Source organism: Varanus komodoensis, unplaced genomic scaffold (genome assembly GCF_004798865.1).
Source record: "Varanus komodoensis strain SLA01 unplaced genomic scaffold, ASM479886v1 scaffold29_3, whole genome shotgun sequence".
Taxonomy (NCBI): domain Eukaryota; kingdom Metazoa; phylum Chordata; class Lepidosauria; order Squamata; family Varanidae; genus Varanus; species Varanus komodoensis.
In genome coordinates, this window is record NW_025335760.1 from 503,422 (window position 1) to 525,884 (window position 22,463).

The 22,463-nt window shown below is 48.2% G+C and overlaps 1 protein-coding gene across 4 annotated transcripts in view; it reads left to right on the forward strand.

The window, feature by feature from the left end:
* The window catches only part of ARHGAP35 (Rho GTPase activating protein 35), a 58,429-nt gene that overhangs the window by 26,323 nt on the left and 9,643 nt on the right, over positions 1–22,463 (forward strand). For all 4 annotated transcript variants that reach the window (XM_044435404.1, XM_044435406.1, XM_044435405.1 and 1 more), the window contains 3 exons: positions 8,697–8,841; positions 18,839–18,916; positions 20,181–20,312. In XM_044435404.1, coding sequence (XP_044291339.1) covers positions 8,697–8,841; positions 18,839–18,916; positions 20,181–20,312 — 355 coding nt within the window. The remainder of the gene's footprint in view (positions 1–8,696; positions 8,842–18,838; positions 18,917–20,180; positions 20,313–22,463) is intronic.

Here is a 22,463-nt window from a genome sequence, read left to right on the forward strand (position 1 = left end):
ATATGGAGAGAGCTGGTTTTATGTAAGTTTAAGATAACTCTCTTCATTTGAAACTCTCTTTCTCTGAGTTATTTTCTTAACCTGGACTTTTTGTGGGGAGATTTTTTCATTGCAACACAGAAAGCTACTGAAGAGAAGTAAGTTCATTTCTTTCATGCGAAGACTTTTGTCTCTTTAAACAATGTCGTGACTGCTTTGCAAAACAGTGGCGATTTCATACTTGTAGCAGCTGTCCCCTGCCAGCCGGGTATACTTCTCTTCATTGGCATTGGAGTCCTGTTCCTGGAAGAGAGAAAAACACAAAGGCAGGCTGCATTGGTGAAACACTTTTTGAGAAAGATTGAATAATGGGTTAGAGCTTTCTTTTTCTAGTTTCAAAATATCTATTATATTTCCTCCCAAAATCTGTTATGGCTTAATACAGTTGAAAGCTGGAAGTAGAAAAAGCTTCAAAGCTATTTTTAGAGAACGATTCCCAGTCATGAATTCCACAATGGTTTCTTGGATCTCTCAGTAGGAAAACAACCCTTGATTAGAAAGAGTGTGAATATCATTAACTCTTCCCTTCCGGAGCAGGACAGCGAAACCTGTGCGGGCCGTATTTGTGCTATGGCACCTGTCTGAACTGCCAGTGAAGGGAAGAGAGGAAATTTAAAAGTACGGGGTGGGAGGAGGTAGCCAACTTGCTAATCAGCTTCAAGAAGCACGGAAGCCGTTTCTAGAAGTGTTCGCTTACCATCAGAAAATGAACAAAAACTATGACTGGAATGCTTTAGGAGGGAGGAGCTCCGTAAGGGGCTGAGCGCAGGGGAAGGTGCTTAGCCGCCATATAATCAGCAGAGGGAGCACAAGTTAACTGCCAGACACGATTATTAAAGCCTTAAGCTGGTGCAAGAACAGCTAAGTGAATCGAAAGCCTTTGTCAAGCTCTCTTGAAAGTGCAGGAAAGCTTCTCAAATGCTTGCTTAATAAGGGTTGGGGACGGGGGAGGCAAAGCGGGGGAACCGTGTTGCTTCCACAGAAGGAATAACAGCATGGAACTTAGTGGCCCCACATTTAAAAATTGCAGATTAAACCAAAAGAGCTGGCCACGTTGGTATTCTTGTGAGCTGCCGGTGGAGCAGCAGGTCGCTTTCGTGGGCCTTCAGAGTAACGGGTATTAATTTCTTCCATTCTTCCTGATGTGGTGCTCAGCCTGTCATGTCCGTATGCTCTGAAGCAACTCGAGGTTCCAGGGGCTGCACCTCCTTGCCAGACAATCAGGCGAGCTCAGTAACAGCGCTTGCCCACCGGCAGTGCCCCCAGCGACACATGCCCACCCTTAATCGCAGCAGGTGCCATGTTAAGGTCGGCATCGCATGGATGTTGGGCAGGCACCATCTTTAAAGGAGCAACCGCTGTCGCTCCGTGTGGGTAAAACCGGGCTTGAATTGGCGTGACTTGTCCGGGTTGGTGGAGCATTTTCCTTCTCGGCAATTAACCCGCCTTGCCTCGGTGCCTAATTTATAAAATGAGAGGCTCTGTAGTGACGGCCTTTACCCTCTCACCTAGAATTCTTCCTGGCTCTCAAGATGGCGTTCAGGTGGGTCACATCCTGTGTGATGAGGAAAAAGTATCTCTGCGCAGGCTTGGGGTCACCAGTTTTTCAGTGGATGGAATCTCTCCCTTGGCGTCTATTTATGAATTTCTTTTCTTTATATATAATGGAGGAGTCGGTGTTCCCTCTGGTTATGATGATATTTCTTTTTAAGTAGTTAACATAAAGACATCTAACTTACTAGATTATTTATTTATTTATTTATGGATTTATATCCTGCCTTTTTCCTCAAAGGGCTCAAGGCAGCTTACATCATTCTCCTCCTCCATCTTATCCCAACCACAACAACCCTGTGAGGTAGGTTGGGCTGAGAGTCTGTGACTGGCCCAAAGTCACCCAGTTGGCTCCGTGGCCGCGCGGGGACTAGAACCCAGGTTGTCTGAGTCCCAGTCCCATGCTCTTAACCACTACACCACTATAAAGGAATTGTGGCAGAAAGTTCTGAAATGGTTTTAGGAAATGCCATTTTAAAGGGGCTGGTTGAGCTTAGCAAATACCCTGTGGCCACATTTCTGACTTTTACCAGAGAGTAAACTGGTAGAATTCTACAAATTAATTTCTTGATACCTCCCTTCATGGTAGCGCACTTGCTTCAGGCCAGACAGTGGTCCTTCTAGTCTTTCCTGTGCACTGGGAGAAAAACTGAGCTGAAATAGTAGTTTGCTGAAAGGCGCACGGAGCGCCTGTTCACTGAATTCCAGGAGCCGATGCAGGCAGAGATGACAAGCGCGTCCTCTGACTCGCGAGTTTGGTTCGTTCTCTGACATCGTAACTTCTGCGCAGGCTTTGCACGCATCTCATGGACGTCTTGCCCTGCTTTTAGCTCAGTCATACACTGCTGGTATCTTGCCTCTTCTGACTCCCTGGTATTACAGAATGTACATGCACTTTGTTCCATAGATAAAATGAGCTCCCAGTGCACGTTTCCTTTGCCGTGCATATAAGCAGCTCCCCGGCATCCCTGCCTGTGCCGGCAGCAGGCGGGACGGTAGTGTCAACAGCCGTATGACCCACGCTGCCTGGCTAGGTGCTTAAAGCCCCCCATGTCCCACAGCTGCATCAGGCCAGACTTCAGGTGCCTGCAGCATGGCTTCCTATCTGCTTCTGTCACTGTATTGATTTTGTTCGTGATAAATCTCTCCCTCTTTTCATCCGCCTTCCGAGACTGAAAGTTAAATAGCTGATTCAACACTAAGTGTGAGCCTATTGTGAATAGAAACAGTAACTTAATTTCCTCTAATTTTCCCAGATGATGCAGCAGAAGAACCCTAACAATGCATGCTGACCATGGACTATAAATCCCTTAACCCAGTAAGGCAGCGTGGATGATAGTTAAGAAAGCTACCCAATTTCATTCCGCTGAAAGTAGCTAATTGGTCTTGGTCACACATCGCCATTGGCAGTCATTGATCCGCATGTTGACAGCCTCATTAAAAACCAAGGATTGAATTGACTGCAAAAGTCTTATCTGGATGCTGGACAGCACTGGGAGAGACCAGCTGGACCATACCAAGGCCTGTCTCGTCCAGCATTCTGTTCCCACAGTGGGCAACCAGATGTCAATGGGAAACCCACACGAAGAACAGAACGTGCCCTTAATGAAGCGGAAGTAACAGTTTGGAAGTGCTGAAAAACCAAACTGATTTCATTCACTTGTAGGTGATAATCCAGCTCTTCCCAAAAGGCAAGCGTATATTTGCCTCTTTCCTATATTTCTGGTCTTCGTTGCCATATTTTTGTGCTACTGGATTGTGTAGACTTAAAAATCATTCTCCTTTCTAGTAGGAAAGATTCTCCTAGATTCCTTAGAACTATCGTTCTAATGCAGACTTCTGTTTAGCTACCTGCCTGCTCATTTACAGGTGACAAGTAACTCCATCTCGGTGGGAGAGCACCCACGTCGCTCCGTCCCTCCTCCACCTGTCTGCAGGGGCTCCCTTTATGGTTGCAAGAGAAAGCAAGCCGCTCCCTTTGCAGCCCGCACAGAAATCACGTTGGCTGGCAGGACTAGGAACGTTGCAATGGCTGATCGCTCCGGCACCATCTCCCTTGGCAGAAAACTTTGGAAAAACCAAGCGGCCTCATGCTCGTTTGTTCAGGGTGCATACTGTTCTGTGAAGGAAAAGGATGTACCTCATTCTCTCTGTTTAGGAAGGGCAACATTTTCGCTTTTATGACAAGGGGGTGTTGAATAAGCCTGTGGACAAGGCTTCAGCCAGTATGAAATTAGAAAACCAGTTTCTACTATGTTGATGGCAGCCGGTATCAAAAGAGTTAATTATGTGTTGCAAGTGCTTTGTATGATTATGATATGATTTCTTCAGTGCTAAGGAACGCAATGTATGCACAAGAAAGGCTTCTGGAGGATGCTCTGGGGAGCAAGGTTTTCTTGAGCAGTCACTGGCGGAGGACCCTCAGAGATTTGCATCAGCTTCCAGACAATCAACCGTTTGCTCTTCCTGAGGGAGGGGGAGCCCCAATCCTCTCGGTCAGATTGAGGATTCTTTTGTAAACCTGTTTTTTTTTTTTTTGAGGAATTCAGCTAAAGGAGGGTTTAGGAAATGGAGTACCACTTGTAATTTTGGGTGGAAAGCTGAATTCCTGCTAGCATGAGGAATATATGGTGTATTTCTCACACTCCACCCTTTTCTCCATGGCTGTAGCCAGGAAACGGGAGTCCTGAGCCAGATTCCAAATGAGTCTGTGACATATTTATAAATTATAAATAACATTCTCTTCAGTCTTTTTTTTTTTTTTTTGCAAGTCTCTGAGTGCTGTTGTTCAAACACCTGCTGCTTTTATGGACTCTGCAAGCCCGCTGGAGGGAACGGGGGGCCGGCTCCCCCCTTGCAGCCAGCGCAGCTCCGTCCTCTCGGATAGTGTGAGGATGTGTCCAGTTCACCCGTGGCCCACTCCGCGACTCTGCTCTCTGTTGACAGCTTATGATGGGCCCATTTTGGGGTTCTGAACATGCAGGAGCCCAGAACGCCATGTTGTTCAGGGACTAGTGAAGTCCGTTTGTTGTAGGTTTACTTATTTATTTTTATTTATTTGGAATTTTTGTATGCCATCCCATTCGTATAAGCCTCGGGACGGCTTCCAACATCATAAAAAAATAAACATACAAATACATACATGTAAGGATAGAAGGATGTGGCTTCTGGCTGAAGGATTTGGTCGGTGACCGTGAGAGGCGCCCAAGAGGCTGGCTAGCTTAGGTCAAGTCATACCATTTGTGCCTCTGGGCCCAGTTTTGCAGCGCCCCTGGGGTGTCAAGCCAGTGTCTTTCCTGTAACCTTCAAGCCCCAGAGATCGAACGTGGAGCTTTCCGGGCCCTTTCCTGCCACTTAGCTGTGCTCCGTTTCTTGGGCCGCCTCGTGCTGATGTGTGATGGACATTGTAACCTAAAGGAACGGGGGCGTGAAGCCTGGCACTCACCCTGGGCTCGGGGGGATTTTGGGATGGTGAAGTGGGAAAGGAGGGGCCCCAGAGTCTGCGCTGTTTCATTTCAGTTGCTCCAAGCTCTCCCTGCTAGGTTTGTTTGTTTGTTTGTTTGTTTTTCGATTTATACCCTGCCTTTTTCCTTCAAAGGGCTCAAGGCAGCTTACAGCCTCCTCCTCCTCTATCCTATCCCCACCACAACAACCCTGTGAGGCAGGCTGGGCCGAGAGCCTGTGCCTGGCCCAGAGTCCCCCAGTGGGCTCCATGGCCGAGCGGGGACTCGCACCCGGATCGCCTGAGTCCCAGTCCCGTGCTCTTCACCACCACACCGCCCTGGCTCTCTCAAGGTTGCTCGCCTCAAGGGGGGGACTAGGCCTGCATTCTGGCCGCCCACCATTTTGTCCATGCGGCTTGGCCCCTTGGCCCAGGCTGGAGAAGGCCGCAGCTGCGCCTGGCACCTCGCACAGCCCCGTGAGGAGTTCTGGCCATGCGTTCCTAGTTGGACTTGCTCGGCCAGCTCCTGGGGGGATTCTTCCCAGAGAAATGAGGCTGTGGCTGCCTCATGTGTCCCCGTTCCATTTCACTCTATTTTCGGCCTTGAAATAAATGCTGCAGAAGCAGGGGGAAATTTGCAGCTTCCAGAGTTGTATTAGGCTTTTCCCCTGCTGTGCTGTACATCATTAAAATGATGTACAGTGTGACATTTTTCACTGATGGGAGACATCTCAATTTTTCTTCCCTATCTCATCTGAGTGCTAGACCTCTCTCCCTCTTTTATTTCTGAGGTGCTGATTGCGGAGCGCCGGTGCTTTTGAAAGCCCTGGTTTTCTTTTGTTATTTCTCAAGGCCATGATCAAATGTGTAGTGCTCTTTGTACTGAGTGTTTGTTAGTGGTGGCTTTTTTGTAGTTACAGGGCAACATCACAGCACTGCTGCCAGCAGTTTTCTAAAGGTTGTGGATTGAGCTGCTTTAATCTTGAACCATAATTTGCTGTGGCTTTAACTTTGCATATGCCCATTTTCAAATTTTTCATATGCCTCGTGTTTCACAGCACATGGCAAACTGTGTCACCTCTTTTATGTCCCCTTGTCAAGGAACTTGAATGTATTTTATTCATTGAAGTCAATGATATTTGTAAATAACTCTCAATATTAAAAGTGCTGCTGATTTGTTTCTTGCGCACATACCCAGTGCAGGAAAATACATAAATTACTATATATTGAACTGAATGCACAGATCGCACTTAGGCTGATGAGTGGTTTCTCCATTAGGGAGGGTTAAGTTTTGGTTACTTGGTTTATTTCTGTAATGTACTGTGTCACCTTTGGGAGAACGGTTCTTCTCTGAGGTGCTGGTCCAAAAACAGTCTGGTCTGTCTTTGACTTCTCTTGTTGGAAGCCAGCATTGTTCCGAATATCCTCCTGTCACTCGTGCTTGAGTGGAGGAAGTTGTATGGAAACAGACTAAACAGGAAGCGATCATTTTCAGTTAGGAAGGGGGCATAGACAATGGCGAGGGGGAAGAGGGAGAAGTTTCCTGAGGTTACATGGTTCCACAGATGTCTTCAAGGGAAGCCAGCTCGCTCCTAGCCAGTGACCCCAAAATAACAAAGCACCTGCCCTCGTATAATGCTTATCAAGCTGGAAGCCTCCTTCCAATTGAGTCATACACCACATTGTGACTTTTCAATTCTTACAGTGTGTCCATCTTCCACAGGTTTCCTGTCAACTTCCTCATCTGGCAAGAATGTTGTGAACTATTTTTGAGATGGGGTGTAATCACCGCTTTCTTCTTGAACTTATCTCAGAACTGACAAAGGTCGTCTTAAAAATACTGATATTAAGGGCTTCCATCACTTTCAGAATTCTCTCTCGGGGGAGAGCTTGCAAAAGCTCCCCCATCACGGGGTGGCAATAGCATCTTCAGGCAAATTCCAGGGCTGAGAAGATATTAATGAGGGATTACCTTGCCTCTTAGCCCTCTCTTTCAGTTTTTTAATATCTGGTTACCAAAGGTCAACCAACATATATCCAAGGAGACCATGACGGAATCATGCTTTTGCCCAAATGCAGCTGAGTGAGGGTGTATGTGGATTTTTTTTTAATTTATTTAGAATTTTTGTACGCCGTCCCATCGCATAGCCTCGGGACGGCTTACATAAAATAAATAAACATAATACAAATAGTATAAATAAAATCCAGATTCACCCTGGCTGCAGATTAAAACCTATAGATGATATTAAAAGTTGTTAATATATTGTTTAAATAAAAAGGTCTTAGCCTGGCACCGAAAAACAAATAACGAAGGCGCCAGGCAGACCTCTCTGGGGAGCGCATTCCACAGATGGGGCGCCACCGCAGAGAAGGCCCTCCTCCGGGTACTTTGCCTCCTGATGTCTCTCACGGAGGGCTCCCGGAGGAGGGCCTCTGCTGCTGATCTCGGGGCGGGAGGGGATATATGGATGTAAGCGCTCCTTTGGGTAACCAGGCCCCAAGCCATTAAGGGCTATATAGGTGATAACCAGCACCTTGAATTGAGCCCAGACTTCAATGGGGAGCCAGTGAAGCTGGTAGAGGACTGGGGTTATGTGAGAATAATGCCCAGTCCCTGTCAGCAACCTGGCTGCTCTATGTTGCACCATCTGAAGCATCCGGACTGTCTTCAAGGGCAGCCCCACATAGAGCGTGTTACAGAAATCCAACCGGGAAGTAACCTGTGCATGTCGCTGTCGCCAGGCAATCGTCCTCAATTGAGGCTATACTATGGGAAGCGCCCTACCATGTGATTGCCATCCTGTGTGTTATGCCTGGGTGGTTTGTGCTCTGTGGTGAAAAGCTCAGGAGCAAAAATTGCGGGGGTTCCCCCTCCTCATTGCGCTGGAGCCCAAACCCAGATCGCCCCCTTCCTTGGCAAAAGCAGGTCTGAGGGAGAGCTGTTTGCATGTTCTCCTCATGGCGTAAGAGGCTGCTCTTTCTGGGACATGCCTCCAATAGCTGAGCCGCACAAGAGCGGAAGAAGACCGGGCCTCAGAGCTTGGCTTGACCTGTGGCGTTACGTTCTCGTAACTGTCGCTCTATACAGTTTTTGGCACATCACTGCTTGAGAATAAGACCTGCTGAGAGCAGAACAACGTACTTGCTATTCTTTATCCATTACGAGAAAGGAATACTGGTTTCATAGCACTCTTTCCCGAGTTTGCATCCTAATCCGAGGGGTGAAATGCAGAATGTTCCTTGTTAGGGTTCTGTTGATTTTTTGTTCTGTTCTAGTCTCTGTGGCAATCAGGTGTAAAAGGTACTCTGGGTGCAGACGTTTGTCGCAATTAACCTGTTATGTGTAGGGTTTGCTGTGACAGGCTGTGCATTACCTTTCAGTTTAACATTGAGTCAGTCTCTGTATCCGTATTTATATCAAAACACTGTATGTAGTCATATGCATTCACATTAGATCTATGTAGCAATAGCAAGTATTACAATTTGAGCCTGTATTTGTATTTAGCAATATAGTTTGTATTTGCTTTACCAGTCAACTGATTTTAAAGTTAAATCTGAGCTCTTTTTTTTAACCTTTTGGTGACTTTGATGCAGCCTCATTAAATCCATCGCTTCCTGATTTATAGCTTTGTAAGTGTCTGACTCTATTAATTCTTTTCTGCAGAAACCAAAGCCTAAGCCTCGGCCATCTATCACGAAGACTACATGGGAGAGCAACTATTTTGGGGTGCCTTTGATCACTGTAGTGACACCAGAGAAACCCATTCCCATTTTTATTGAGAGATGTATTGAGTACATTGAAGCAACAGGTAAGCTTTCTGTATAGCAACAGGTGGCAGGTAAACACTAAGATCCTAGGGCAGAATCAGTTGGGTTATCTCCCTAATTAGCACATTTCAAACAATGAGGTATTAGTAAAAGTGTATATTGCTCCATTTGTACAGGCAGGCAGAGGTGGGAAATACAGAAGCGCTGAATACTCCTGTGTGCATCCTTTTTGGAGGAATGGCTTGTATAGTTTACCGTTATAGTATACCTATAGCTTAGCTTTGAAGGAAAGGTTGATTCAATGTTATCTCCGTTGTGGATCGTACTTTGGTTTAAAGGACATTTATTCATTTATTATTTATTTAACACTCTTATATATGCTGTCACCACATGCCTTGGCATCTCAAGACGGCTCACAAACGTACAATTAAAGCAATAACAAATTACATAAAATTATATAAAAACAAAAGAGCGACTGTTAACGATAAAATATTAATTTTTAAAACAGCAATTAAATAAAAAGGTTTTAACCTGGCGCCGAAAAGAATATAAACTCGGCGCCAGGCACACCTCTTGAAGGAGCGCATTCCGTAATCTTTTGATGTCACAGAGCACATGGCTTCTTTAAAAAGGGCCCCCCAAAACCATAACTGTACTCAGAATTTCTTTGAGGAAGTTCTGGAACATGATTGTACTAAACATTTTTTAAACGTGGCCTTTTCTCACCTGTATTCATAGCCATCACCTTTTTTTAAGTTAAAGACTGAATGTTTCACAGATTAGCATCGACAGAGAAAGAAACGGTCTTTGTTCAGCAGTTTTTTTAACTTAATGCCATCTAAGCTTAAGCAGGTCTGTGGGTGAATTACATGTTACTTCAGTTTGTTTTCTGGTAGGCTGAATTTTCAGTAACATCTAATCTCTTTGTTTAAATCTTCATATCCTAGTTGCTGCCAAAACATAATGTATTTCTCACTCCAGAGTAGGTCATCAAAAGTGTAATAACACGATACTGATGGTTTTGTTTTATCAGGTGTAGAGAAATAACTATATTCGTATGGAATGTCAAAATGAATTCCTTCTTAGAATGAATTAATTCTAATGAATTAATTAATTACATTTCTATTCCACTCAATAGCTCATCTCTATTTTGAGCAACTAACATCTGTAGTTCCTTGCGAGGAGAAACTTTAAGGACTCTCCATCTCTTACTGTGGCTTAGCTTCTGCATCTAAGAATGTTGTGATACAGTTTTTTGTACAGTTCCATTTTGCTCTGAGTGTTAAGTGAATTTTGACTTCATTGCTGATTTTCGCCTCTGCCGCTTGCTTTTAGCCTCCTTCAATAATTCATAGTGTATGATTGGTTTTTTCAGTGAAATGGCAAGTATACAAAAAAATCATATTCCTTTGATCTTATGTTTTATGGGATAGTAACTTGAATTCTGTTTGCAAGAGAAAGGAGCTTGCTCTGCATTGTGAAACTGGGGTTTTCTATTCTTAAAGATAAATCAGAAAGTCTAATCTTAGAGAGAGATTAGACGTTCCTTCTGTCTGCAAAAAGCTAGTGTAGTGTAGATAGGCCGAGTAAAAATATATCTGTTCCATTAAGCAACACATCCCAAGCAATGATGGGAAAACTTTTGCTGTGCAACACATTTATTTTAAAAAGATTCTCTCACACAAGTGGACTGACATGTTCCTTCTCTGCTTAAAGGGAACTCAAACCTTACGACAGCATTGCCGGCAATTCATCTTAGTGGCAAACCTATTTCAAACATCCTAAGTATTTTTAGGAGAGCCGTCTTCCCAGAAACAGGTCCAGATAAAATTTGCTAACAGTGGATTTGAATTGTACTATTTGACATACCCATAAAGGGAAATCATATATACCAAAAGCAAACTCATTTTCTGTGTGCAAATTCTTATGTAGTCCAAAAGGCACCATCCACATACAAGCGATAGGCATCGCCAGACACGGGAATTCCAGGTTTTTCAGACGCAAGAGGAACAAAACAGCTTAGGAGGGGGAGAGAACAAGAGAACACCAAAACTGTCTGATGAGGACTGAACATGCTTAGAGGACCTGGAATATTAGTTTATTTGTTTTGGCAGGAAAAGGGGAAATGGAGTATCTGTGGAATGTGCCTGTTCAGGAATTTGGTCAGGTCCTACTTAAGGATAGAAAAATGTATATTGGATACACATGGATCCTGTTTGCATGATCATAGATCGTTGAGTTTGTTGTCCTGAATTGGCAGCCCCTGTAACCACAGGGTGGCTCTCCTTGCTTCTTTGCTCTCCTTATTTATTTGGCTTCACAGTCTCTTGGATAATTAGCTGCTTTCTTGGAATGGAAAACTGTGTTCCTCTGTGCTTAATTGTGATAATGATGGTGTTAGCACACTAAAAATTAAGTCAGGAGCTCCTAATCAGGCTTTCCTGCTTTGCTTCTGTCTCACTTCGATCTCTGACTTAAAAGCTGCTGGCACTGGAGCAAAATGAAAGATTTGCACCATGGCTTGTTCTGGATTTCCTGAGCAGATCACAGCGCTCCATTCGGCAACGGAAAGTCTCCCGTCACCTTCACAGCTGAGGTTGCACAGGCCTCTTTACGTGAGATGCCCAGGTCATCAGAGATAGCAGGTGGAGCGCAGTGGTCAGCGTCCCCAGAATAAGTTTCAGTGCCTTTAAGGGGCCACCTGGGATGTGGTTCCTGCTGCAGCCTCAGCAGCAGCTGAGTGGACACCCAGCACGGCTTCTTCTAAGAGAGCTCAGTCAGGGCTCCGGTGAACAAATCTCCAAATGAAAGGAATGTTTGCATACATGTTGAACCAGCTACCGAGATCTTGATTTCTGGGTGAGTTAAAAAGCATTCCTCTATGGTGTGGAAAAGAAAATGCCAAATCCTAACTGATACGCCCCTTCTACAAACTGAAAGGATTCATCCACGTTGCTACTAAACGTTGACTTAAACTATTGACTAAAAATGCTTCATGTGCTGCTTTCTGTCCTGGCAGGATGTGAATTTGGCATTTTAGGCTGTTCTGTGGATATCACGACTATATTGCCTTTTCTCTAAGTTATGCATAGATGTCCTGGGTGTTGAAATGTCAAAAGAATTCTAGGTGCCTGCCTTGTACATAAAAGCAGTGTCTGTTTTTCTTGCTAACTCCTCCTCCTCGTGTCTTGTGAGATCAGAAAGATGATCCATGTTACATGGAAAGCTGCTGCTTTCAGTTGCCTCTAACGTATTTGGCAGTAATACATTCAGACAGTATGGTATAAATAGCTACAAGAACAAGGCTTTTTTAGCGTTTCTGTGACTTGTTGTCCGAGTAGGACGAAATGCCCTGTAGATAGCATCACAATTCTTTCTCTTCTAATGCAGAATTCCAAATAGTCTCCTTTTTCCTGTGAAAGAGACCCATCTTTTGACAGGTTTCATTGCTTGGAGCCCAGCCAGTGGAGGAATAGCAGAGTGAGAGCCTGGCAAAACTATTTTGAATTCTTAGGCATTGCTTTCCTATTTGTGGAAAACAGCTTGAGCTCTTGGGGCACCCGTTCTCCAGCGGCTGAACAAATACTCCACATTCCTGGGTGTCAGCACAGAATCTAGAATTGTCCAGGCTGTCTCCGGGTGTCGGGATTTTCCTCTCCGGGCACGTGCAGCAGGGAGAACGCAAGGCTTATTGCTTGGACCATAGAACTCTGCCAGAAGGAGCGCCAGCATGTTAACTGTGCCAGTCTGGGGCGCAGGAGACCCGGGTTCTGGTCCCCGCCATGCCATGACGCTCATCGTGTGACTTCAGGCCGGCCACAGATTCTCAGCCTGAGTCTGCCTCGCACGCTTCTGCAAGAACTCTTCCTCATCTTGCACCCTGGCCGAAGACCCTGGGCGTGATCCGAGGGGGACTGCCAGTTCCATCAGGGCCTTGCGCCGCTGTAACCTGGCCCAGCTCATCGCGCCCTACGCTCTCCTCTAGCGTCACACTGCAGGGGAAGATGGGCACTGATGCTCGAGCTGCTTTTCCAGGAAGGTCGTCAGCCACTTTTAAGAGAACCCCAGTGTAACATGACGCTTTAGGGTTCCTTGAAATGCTGATGGAAACTACTTTATCTGGTTAAGACGTGGCGCTTGAGGCATCCCGGGTGATAACAGTGATCAGACTGAACATGGCACGTGGATCAGGAGCTGCGGGTTCGTTTCCTTTTCAGCCATTATGCTTATTTTATGGGTTTGTGGTGAAGATACGGGGTTGGGGAGAAGCGTGTGCCCTGTTTCAAGCTTATTGGAGGAGGGGTGGGATAGTGATAAAAATAATATTTAAACCTCTTGCACCTGAGTTGTTTAGAGTAAAAAATCGAATGGCTGTTTTTCAGTGATGGCTTAAAGCTAATTCACTAGTTAAAACCCCACCTCATCTGAGCGCCTTCCAAGCTTCATTCCTCATCAGCTCACCTGTTTGCTGCATCAATAATTGACGTATAATGTGCCTAACTGTGGAAGTTCAAACGGAATGCAGATCTTTTTATCCCCTACAGCAACAGTGGATGCAATTGGATAACATCTGTGGACTGTATTAATATTTAATTTCCAGCCAGGTTGATCTTGAAGCCTGAAAAGAAATTCTTGCATATGTCTGTCCCCTTAGGATAAATGCTCGATGAACCTTGGGGCTGGAGCTGCTGAGCTTTGTGGGTGCACGAGAGGTCCGCTCATTTACAGCGAGAGTGAACAGGCCGGGTCCGCCGCTGCGTGGCCCTCGGTGTTCACTTCGGGGGCACTCCTGTGCTAGGTTAGGCAGAAAGGAGGGCCCTGTTTTCGTCCTGACGTTGCACCGGAGAATGCTGCTAGCTTTCCTGCATAGTCCCCATCCCTCCTTATAAGGAGGGATCTTGGCTGTGGTATCGCGTTGTGGTATGAGTGGTATTTGTTTGTGGCTTTGTGTGGTTACTTGTTGAAGCAGCTTGTTCCCTGGTGGCTGGCAGTGCCGCTTTGTTACCCTGCCCACTTAGGAACGATGTTCCCGGTCTCTAGTAACGACCCAGAAGTTCTTGTCAGGGTGAAATACGGGTAAACATTCTGGTTATTGTAGCAGGTTGGATGCAGCAATGCAACTATTTATTTTAATGCCCAGGCTTCAGTTTCTAGAACTGCCACTGGCAGGAGATAAAGATCGTCTTTGTTACTGGGAAATAGACATTTCCCAGAGAACATGGAAACCTGAAGTTGTAGATAAATGGCTGCATTAGAGCTGTGTGTGTGTCTGCGTCGCTCAGTTCATTAGTAGTGAGGAAAATATTGAAACTGGATCAGTGTCTGAAGAAGCCTGAAACCAGATGTGTCAGTTGAGGGAAGCTGTCAAGCTCTTTGTCCATCTAGCCCAGTCTTTCCTGCTCCAGCTGGCAGCACCGCCTCGTGGCCTCAGGCAAATGAAGGCCTCTCCCAGCACCGCCACCTGATCCTATGAAATGGAGGTGCTGGGGATTGATCCCGGGGCGCTCCATATGCGGAACATGCTCTTGCCACCAAGCCAGGGCTCCCCACTCCTCTTCCTCGGAAGGCTGTGCTCCGTGGTTGTTTCTCAGCTAAATTGTGAATGGCAGATACTGCTGTTTAGTGTAGCGTTTTCTGCACAATCTGGACTTGCGGTAACAGGGATGTTCATTTCTTGCCACCCCCAGCCCCAAATTTGAAAGCCCCGGTATTTTCCATTTAACTCACTCAGAAAGTTGTCTTTTGAACTTGACTTCCTGGTTTGTTTTCAGTGACTATTAGCTTGAGGAGTGAGATTGTCTTTAGCAATTAGGCAGATGTGAGATTAGCCCTGTGGGATCCAGAATGCTGGATGTGAGAGGCCTTTTGTCCGCTCGGATGCTGCTGCTGTCAGGTTGCGCACATCACATTTCAAAGTATTACCTAAACAATCTTGCATGTGGTTTAATATCGTTGGATGAAAACAAGGTTGTGTAGGACATGAGCAGGCTATCACTGTCTTTACAAAATGTCAGCATACAATTCCCCATTCTTAAAATGAACCTAATGTGGATGAGGAGGTACAGATAAAGAGCACCAGGAAGGAGAAAGACACCGTTCCTTATTTCAAGGAACACTGTACTTGCCCTTTCTATAGCAGAAGCCTCTGGGCAGCTCCGCTGGAGCTTTTCCTCGGGATGAGCGGGATATATCGGTTTGCACAGGAAGCCACTGGGGAATCCGCAAACATGTTCTGCGTAATGCATTTATTCTGTCAGGATTAAAGAGATCGCTTTCTGCTGTTTGCAGACATGGCATGAAGTTTGTATCTGGAAAAACCTTTTGCAGTGGTCGTGCAGCAGATTCAGAGAAGCAGAAGCCCATCTGCTTTAGGGGAGAGAGCTCTGGCAGGGTGTCTTTCTGATGCTGGCGGGGGCGTTCTCAGCTTCAGGGCCGCTGCGGGGGGCTTTCAGCAAGCAAGCAAGCAGCCCTTGCTCCTTCTGGTCAGTCTGGAGGACCTTCCCTGCCGGAATGTTACATCGGGAGGGAGCGATGCGTTCCTTGGGTTTTCTGGGACTTCGAGGCAGCAGCAGGGTGCAGTTCCTCATTAAATATCCCAGCTGTGATTCCAGTGCTTCCGCCAGTTTATCTTGCGTTGGGTGTGCACGTGTGTTCGTGTTCATTTGTGGATCTCAGTGCTACCAGCTGTGCCATTACCATTCTAACTGGCATTTCTCCGATGTTCTGCGTTCTCGTGGTTCTCTCTCTCATCAGGTTCATAGGGCCTGCTTGTTCTGGCATTATTCAAAATAGCAAACCCAGTATTAGCAGAATGAATGATGTGTCAGGACCGGAAAGCATGTTCCCCAGCGTCACCATATAGTGGTGGGGCTCCAGGCTGGAGGTGAGCAGTGAAGCTGGGTGGGGGTTAATCCTCCTTACCCCCATTGAAGTGGCACCCCACCCCCAGCAGCTGATTACCCGCACTGGGGCCTTGGGGCACACAGGATCCCACTGAGAGTCCCCTTTAAGTAAATATTAAACGATGTGGAAACTGGGTTGCGGATTCTCTGCCTGATGCCCGTGTCCCGAGTGAACCGATCGCGGGTCGCCGTTGCCACTTTGCTTGCTGCTTATGTCAGACCTGCTTCTTGGGTTCGTGCCACCTGGGGCGCTTAGATAAACCTGACAGTGACCGGAGCTTATCTCTTCCACTCTACAACGCATGGCTTCTTCGTGTTCCTTTCCGGCTTTGTTTTGGCACTCGCACCCGCCTATTATAAGGCGCTCACATGCTGTTCGTAGCATATGAAGCCCAGCTAGTTCTGTGCATGGCCGGCGCTGGTGTAAAACAGGATTTTATAACATAAACATGGAAGTGGATTGCAGGAACTATTGAGCCGTTATTAAACATGGTTGCTTCTGTGTGGTGAAGTCAAGTGGCTTTGACAATGGAGTCGCATTCCTCGCGGCTCGCTGCACGGGTCGTGAGCCACCGTCGGCTCGCGTTGCTCTCGGCTCGGGGGCGGCCGATGTGTTTGTGTCCGTGTGGCTGATGGTGCAGAGGAGAAATAGCGTAGCCGCAGACCTGTGAGACGCACTTGACATTTCCAGGGCGGGCGCAGTGAAAGGGATGGCTCTTGCGAAGGTACCTTACAGACCCCGCCTCCCAAGGCATTGTTTCGTCGCTCGGTACACCTTTGCGTGGTCGAGCTTTTCAGGGCAAAACTGCTTTTGTATCTCACCTTGGACGTTGTGCCGTGCTTCAGGCAGGCACGTCCCCCATAGTTCCGTGGCACCCGTGCTCCCACCGCGGGAACGAGGCCGGCTTTGCTCGGTGCGGTGCGGCAGGGAGCATCTGGGGTCAGGCTCGCGACCCAGAGCGCCGAGTGAGCCTGGCGCGGCTTAATGACTGCGCGGGGTGTTCAAGCGGCCCTCCGTGTCGCTCGCTGGCACCTTTCTTCTCCTCCTGGTTTGCACACTTGCCTTTTGAGGCTCCGCCTGGGCCGTGTTGCGCGTGGAAAAGGAGCCAGCGTGGGGAGGTGCCTCGCCGGCCAGCGATTGTCGCAGAGGTGTCGCCGTGGTTGGCTCCGAGACATCCCGGGGACAAGGAACCACCGGGGAGCCCCAGGAAATGTGGCAGCCTGCCGTACGTCTCGGACTACAGGCAGCCCGGAAGTTCCTGTAGGTGGTTATGCCTTTGGGGCAGCCCAGCCCTGCTAGATCAGCACGTGGGAATTGAACCTGAAAAGGCACGATGAGAGAGAAGCTTTTTCGGTACTGGACCCGGCTGACTAGATTGCAGTTTCTCAGGTAAAAAATACACAGATGGCTGGAACCTCGGAGCGTTCCCCTGCGACGGCCTTAAATGCCAGGGCCTTGGGCAAGAGGCTTGGGCAGGAGAACGTCCGGGTGCCGGAGGACCCCGCTCCGGCACCCTCGGTGGTGGCCAGAGGCACCAGCACCCCTCGCCCGGCGGCCAGGGCTGCCTCTGAGCAGGCGGCAGGGCACTGCGGGTACTTTGTGTGTCTGTGCTTAATGTACCCTGTATCATCCATTGACAAGTTTGCTCGGACTTGAGGCCGAGGGAAGACAGATGACAGCAGCGGCAGCTGCTCCACTCCTCTCCCCGGTGCCTGGGCACAGTGGCTCTTTTGTTCAAGGCTTGGGATTATACGGCCCTTTGGGCTGGTCCATTAACCCAGTTTCCCTCCCCGATGAGGTGAATTGCTTTCTATGAAATGAGGTCCCTGTGCAGGCAGCCTCTGTGGCAATTAGAGCTTTTAAGCTGTGCAGTTGATGACCTGTACTCTGAATAAATGCCGTGCTCTCCAGAGCCACCTCTCATCAATCTACCCTGGACGAAGAGGCGGGCCAGCCTCCGCTTTTACCGCGCCAAATACGGGCTTTGTAGAACGCGGCAATTAAAACAATTGCTAAATTGAGACGCCCTGCTCCCATCCCCAGCCTATAGATTCACCGAAGAAAGCCTCCCTCCTAATGAGGGCAGCCACCTTTGCCCTCTCATGTCTCACCCTTTAAAAAGTTATTTATTTATTTGCAAAATGTACATAGCATGCTACATCCAGTAAATTTCCAAGGTGGTAAACCATGTAAAGGAAGGCGAGGGGAGGAATTAAAATGCAGAGTTTAAAATGTGTTCAGTCGGATTGTGCTAATACAACTGTGGCTGAAAGTCAGCGTCTTGCTTAAGTAAAAATATCTTCAGCAAGCACCACGGCAAAGCTGGGCATCCAGAAAACAAAAATCACGACTGCAGAAGAGCTACGCGTTGTAAGCCGTCCCAAGATGCCGAGGCATGTGGTGACAGCATATAAAAGTTCTAAATGCATACATTATATACTGCTGTCAACAGTAAGGAAACAAATTGTGAAAGAGTTTTCATGCCTTGGCTCAGTTAATTCATAGCGAAACTGCAGCCAAGAAATTTGGAGGGGACTTGGAAGGGCAGCGAGGAAGGGACTAGAAAAGATGCTAGGATCTTAAGGCCAGCATCATCCTCACTCTCGTATTCCAGTCACTGTGGGTGGGTGAGAAAGCTGGACGGGGAAAGAAGCGGACAGGATGCGTTCGAGGCCTGGTGCTGGAGGAGAGCTTTGCAGGTGGCCTGGACCAACGGAGAGGCGAACGAGGGGCCCCCAGAGCAAATCAGGCCGGTGCTTTCCCTGGAAGCAAAATGACAAAACCGAGGCTGTCCTACTTTGGCCATAACAGGAGGAGCTCCCTGCTCAAGCTCTGCCTGTATATTCCTTTTTAGCAAATTAAAATGTAGAAGCAGAGGGGCTTAGCAGGAAGTGAAAAAGCGAGCCAGCTGTGCCATTCTTCTACCTCTCTTGATACTTCAAATGTTTACAACCGTGTGCATTTAGTATGAAACACTAGGCCATATTTTCCTAACTTTTTGTCATGTGAACGTCCACACAGTCTTTGCTTTTCAAGGCAACAATCTTGAGCACATTTTCTGTTGCTCAGGATCTCGTATCTGCTGTTACGGCTTTTAGATTTCCTCCATCATCGTTTGCTTATTTATCTCGCCAGGGCTGGGGACTGAAGGTATTTACCGGGTGAGTGGAAACAAATCGGAAATGGAAAGTTTACAGCGGCAGTTCGATCAAGGTAAGACCCATTTCTTCCATGCTTCCTCGAATATCGTGAATCAGCACATGTATATTTCTGGACATATTCAGACACCTGTATTTTTGTGTTAATTCTGTTCAAATAAGTGTTGGCACAACGAAATAGGACCTCACAGTTTGCAAACGGACTTTGCAAAATTTTTGATGGAGCAGCCCATCTGCTACGGCTTCAGTATCTGAATTGCAGAAAATTCCATTGGCTTGGGGGCCAGGGGGAGTGAATCCTCACACACACACACACACACACACACACACACTGGAAGTAAGGAGCCCCATCAGTGTAGTTGTTCCAGCAAGAAGGTGCCACTAGCAGCATTCCTTGCACCCGTGGCTGTAAGGCCCTGGAGCGGGGTGGGCGCAAGGCCGTTTCCTCACACGTGCGCCTGAGCAAGCCAGCAAAGGGGGATCTGCTGCTCCACTGCCCGAGCGAGGCCCACCTGAGTGCTCTCTGAGTAGGCACTTTATTTCCAGATGCTGGAAATGCTGAACATGCCATTTCCACCCAGCTCCTAACTCACCTCACACCCCACACATCTGTTCAGCGCCGCTACACCCCACTCGTCAGCGCAGCTCTCCAGCGAGGGCCTCGGCACCAGGAGCGCACAGGGCGGTAGACCCACCCGCCGTCTTTTCCACCCCGTGAAAGAAGCCGGCCTCTGATCTTGGCAAATGAGCTGCACCCGGGCACCCTCTGAATTTGGGCAGAGGTGAGGGGGGAACCGCCCCCCCCGTGGGCTCCAGAGTCCTGTTAGAGCCTCATGCTGCCCCCGCACTTGAGCTCAGCAGGGGGAGACCCCTGACAGCAGGGGGAGACCCCCTGAAGGCCCCCGAGAACTGAACTGGGACGTGGTGCAGAAGGGGGCACAGCAGCACACTGCCCCCCCTGCCAGGAGGCGGGCGGCGAGGGGAGAACCGGCTGCGCGGGCCTGTCCCAGCATCCAGCGGCCCCCCAGACAGCTGGCTCTGCCTCCCAGGGCTTGCGCTGGGTGGCATAGCTGGCAGGAAGTGCGGGTTGAGGAGGTGGGGGGTCCTGCCAGTGCCCCCCTTTGAGGTCGCTAACCGAAACCAGCCCAAGTCTGTGGACCCTTGGACGAGGGCCCTTCCCCTTTCAGTTGCTGTTGGTGAGATCCTCGGGAGAGTAAGCGCCGGGACTTCAGCCAGATTCCCGTGCATCGCCTGCCTCCTTGCGGCAGCTGGGCGGCTGCGGCTGGCGAGGCGCCGCCATGACATGGCTCTCCTTGCAGATCACAGTCTGGATCTCGCTGAGAAGGATTTCACTGTGAACGCGGTTGGCGGGGCCATGAAGAGCTTCTTCTCGGAACTGCCCGATCCCCTGGTTCCTTACAACATGCAGACGGAGCTGGTGGAGGCTCACAGTGAGTATGTGCCGATCCGTGAGGAGAGGCGTGGTTTTGACGGTCTTCGTGGACCTCCCGGCTGCTCGCCCTGTTTGTGGCAGGGGCACGCAGTAATCTTCTTCTACAGACCTTGGCTATTATGGCGCAAACACAGGTTGAACAACCCCAAGTTAACCAGTTTAGATTACCTCTGCATTGTTTAACCCCCCAATTAACCCGTCGTGCCTCGATTTGCAGGAGATGGTGAGCGTGGCAGTTGTTGCGTGTTCGGAATGTTTGTGGCATGCAGCCGCGGCGGGTTGTGAAGAGCCTGTGAGTTGTGGCTGTTCTGTGCGAGCGGACCGCACATGCCAAGGTTTTGTGCACATCTGCTCTTTAACAGAGTTCTCTGCAAGGCCCAGAACTCACCCCCGAGTTTTGCCTCCCTTGGAATTCCAGACTGTCGCTTACAAAAACGCCTGTGCTGCCTCAGATCGGTGTCTGCATTTCCAGCCCCTGCGCTCAGGCCTCTGAGTTTGTCTGTGGCCGGTTTTTTTGGCTCAAGGGAAATGGGGCAAGACGGATGATCTGAGCAGCGTCTCCCATGAATCAGTTGAGTTCTGAGACCTGGGCCCGTTTGTGGCGTGCGCTGCCCCCCGCCAGGTGCAGTTGCGATTCAGCCTCGAAGGGGGACTTGCACTGGAAGGGGAAAAAACCAAGGAGATTTTGCAGGTGGGCGCTTCTGATGCACACGGCCCTCCAGCCCCCAGGCATTTGATAGTAGCGCATCCATGCGCAACACGTTTTCCGTTCTGGCTGCACTGGAGGCACCTTACAGAAGCTCCGTGTGCACAAAGGGAAAGATCTAGAACCCTCTCAGCACTGGCTGCTTCTCTGACGCTGTGCCTGCTTTTTTTTCCAATCACAGATGAAGCTGGAAAAGGTCCAGCTGGGAACTACAAAGATGCCAGATTAAAATGAGGAAGCTGGGGGAAGAGGGTGCTCTTGGAGGGACTGATAAAAGTGTTCCAATATTTGACAGGCAGCAGCCTTTATAAGCACGGAAATCACAGGCAGCAGAAGCCCTGCGAAAGCAGATTCGACCAGTTCTGTTCATTAAAACTTCCTTTGATTTAACCTGTGGCTAGCCAAAATGACTTACAGTTTTATGAATTGTTAGGGAAATAAATAAATATTATTCTCCCCACCCACCCACCCAAGAAAAACTCCTCTTCAGAAGAACTGAAGTCGTTTCTTCTGACAGGTTTATTTAAATAAGTTATTTTTAAACACACTTTTTCTGGAGGGATGTAATGAACAGATGTGCCTCTGGCTATAGTGCCATCTAGAGGCAAAAAAGAAAAAAGAAAAACCGCGTGGAAAATAAAATCCATTGTGTGTGCAAATTGCTGAGGTAGCATCTTTTGGGTTTTAATTTTTCTAATGATTTTGATTTTTAAAAAATCAAATTACTTCAGCTCGTCACAGCTTTTAATATCTGTTGGCATAGAATGAAAGCATGTGTAGCTTTTTCCTGGCAGAAGGAGGCGTATCATGAAACGGAGCGAAGTAGCTGCTTCGTGACCCACCTTGCCCCGCATGGCAACCCCCTGCAGCTGAATTTGTCAGCAGGACTTCCATGCAGCCCAGTGGGCAACGCTCTCTGGGCAGTTTGCGGAAACACACAAAATACAGTGTCACGAACAGACCGCACCAAGAACGTCAGAGATCGCCTCACCACATTGAAAACCACGCTCAAAACAAATGTTAAAAAGCTGCAGTGGTGTATGCAGATTAAATTGCAAAGCCCCAAATGAGAGTCACCTGATGGATCGCTCTGTGGTGGAGGACAGCCGGGCACCAAAAAAGATGCTGCAGTTGGCAGCAGACAGACCTCAGCTGGGAACTTGTTCCGTCCCCAGAGGCCACTGCTGAAAAGGCCCTTCTTGTTGCCACCAACTACGGCTCCCTTGGAGGCAGTAGTCAGGGGCAGGGCTGGATCTCGAGCATCCCACCTGGGAGATCGCAGGCAGGAGAGGTGCTCCAGCGGGTATCGCAGTCCCAAGCCCTGGAGGGCCTTTTAGCTCGAACTGGGCTCAGAAACATACAAGGCTAGGCAGCCATCAGTTAACAGCTGGCTTATTTTAGACTTATTTGAAAGTTGACCAGTCTTCAGACAACCCCTGCCAC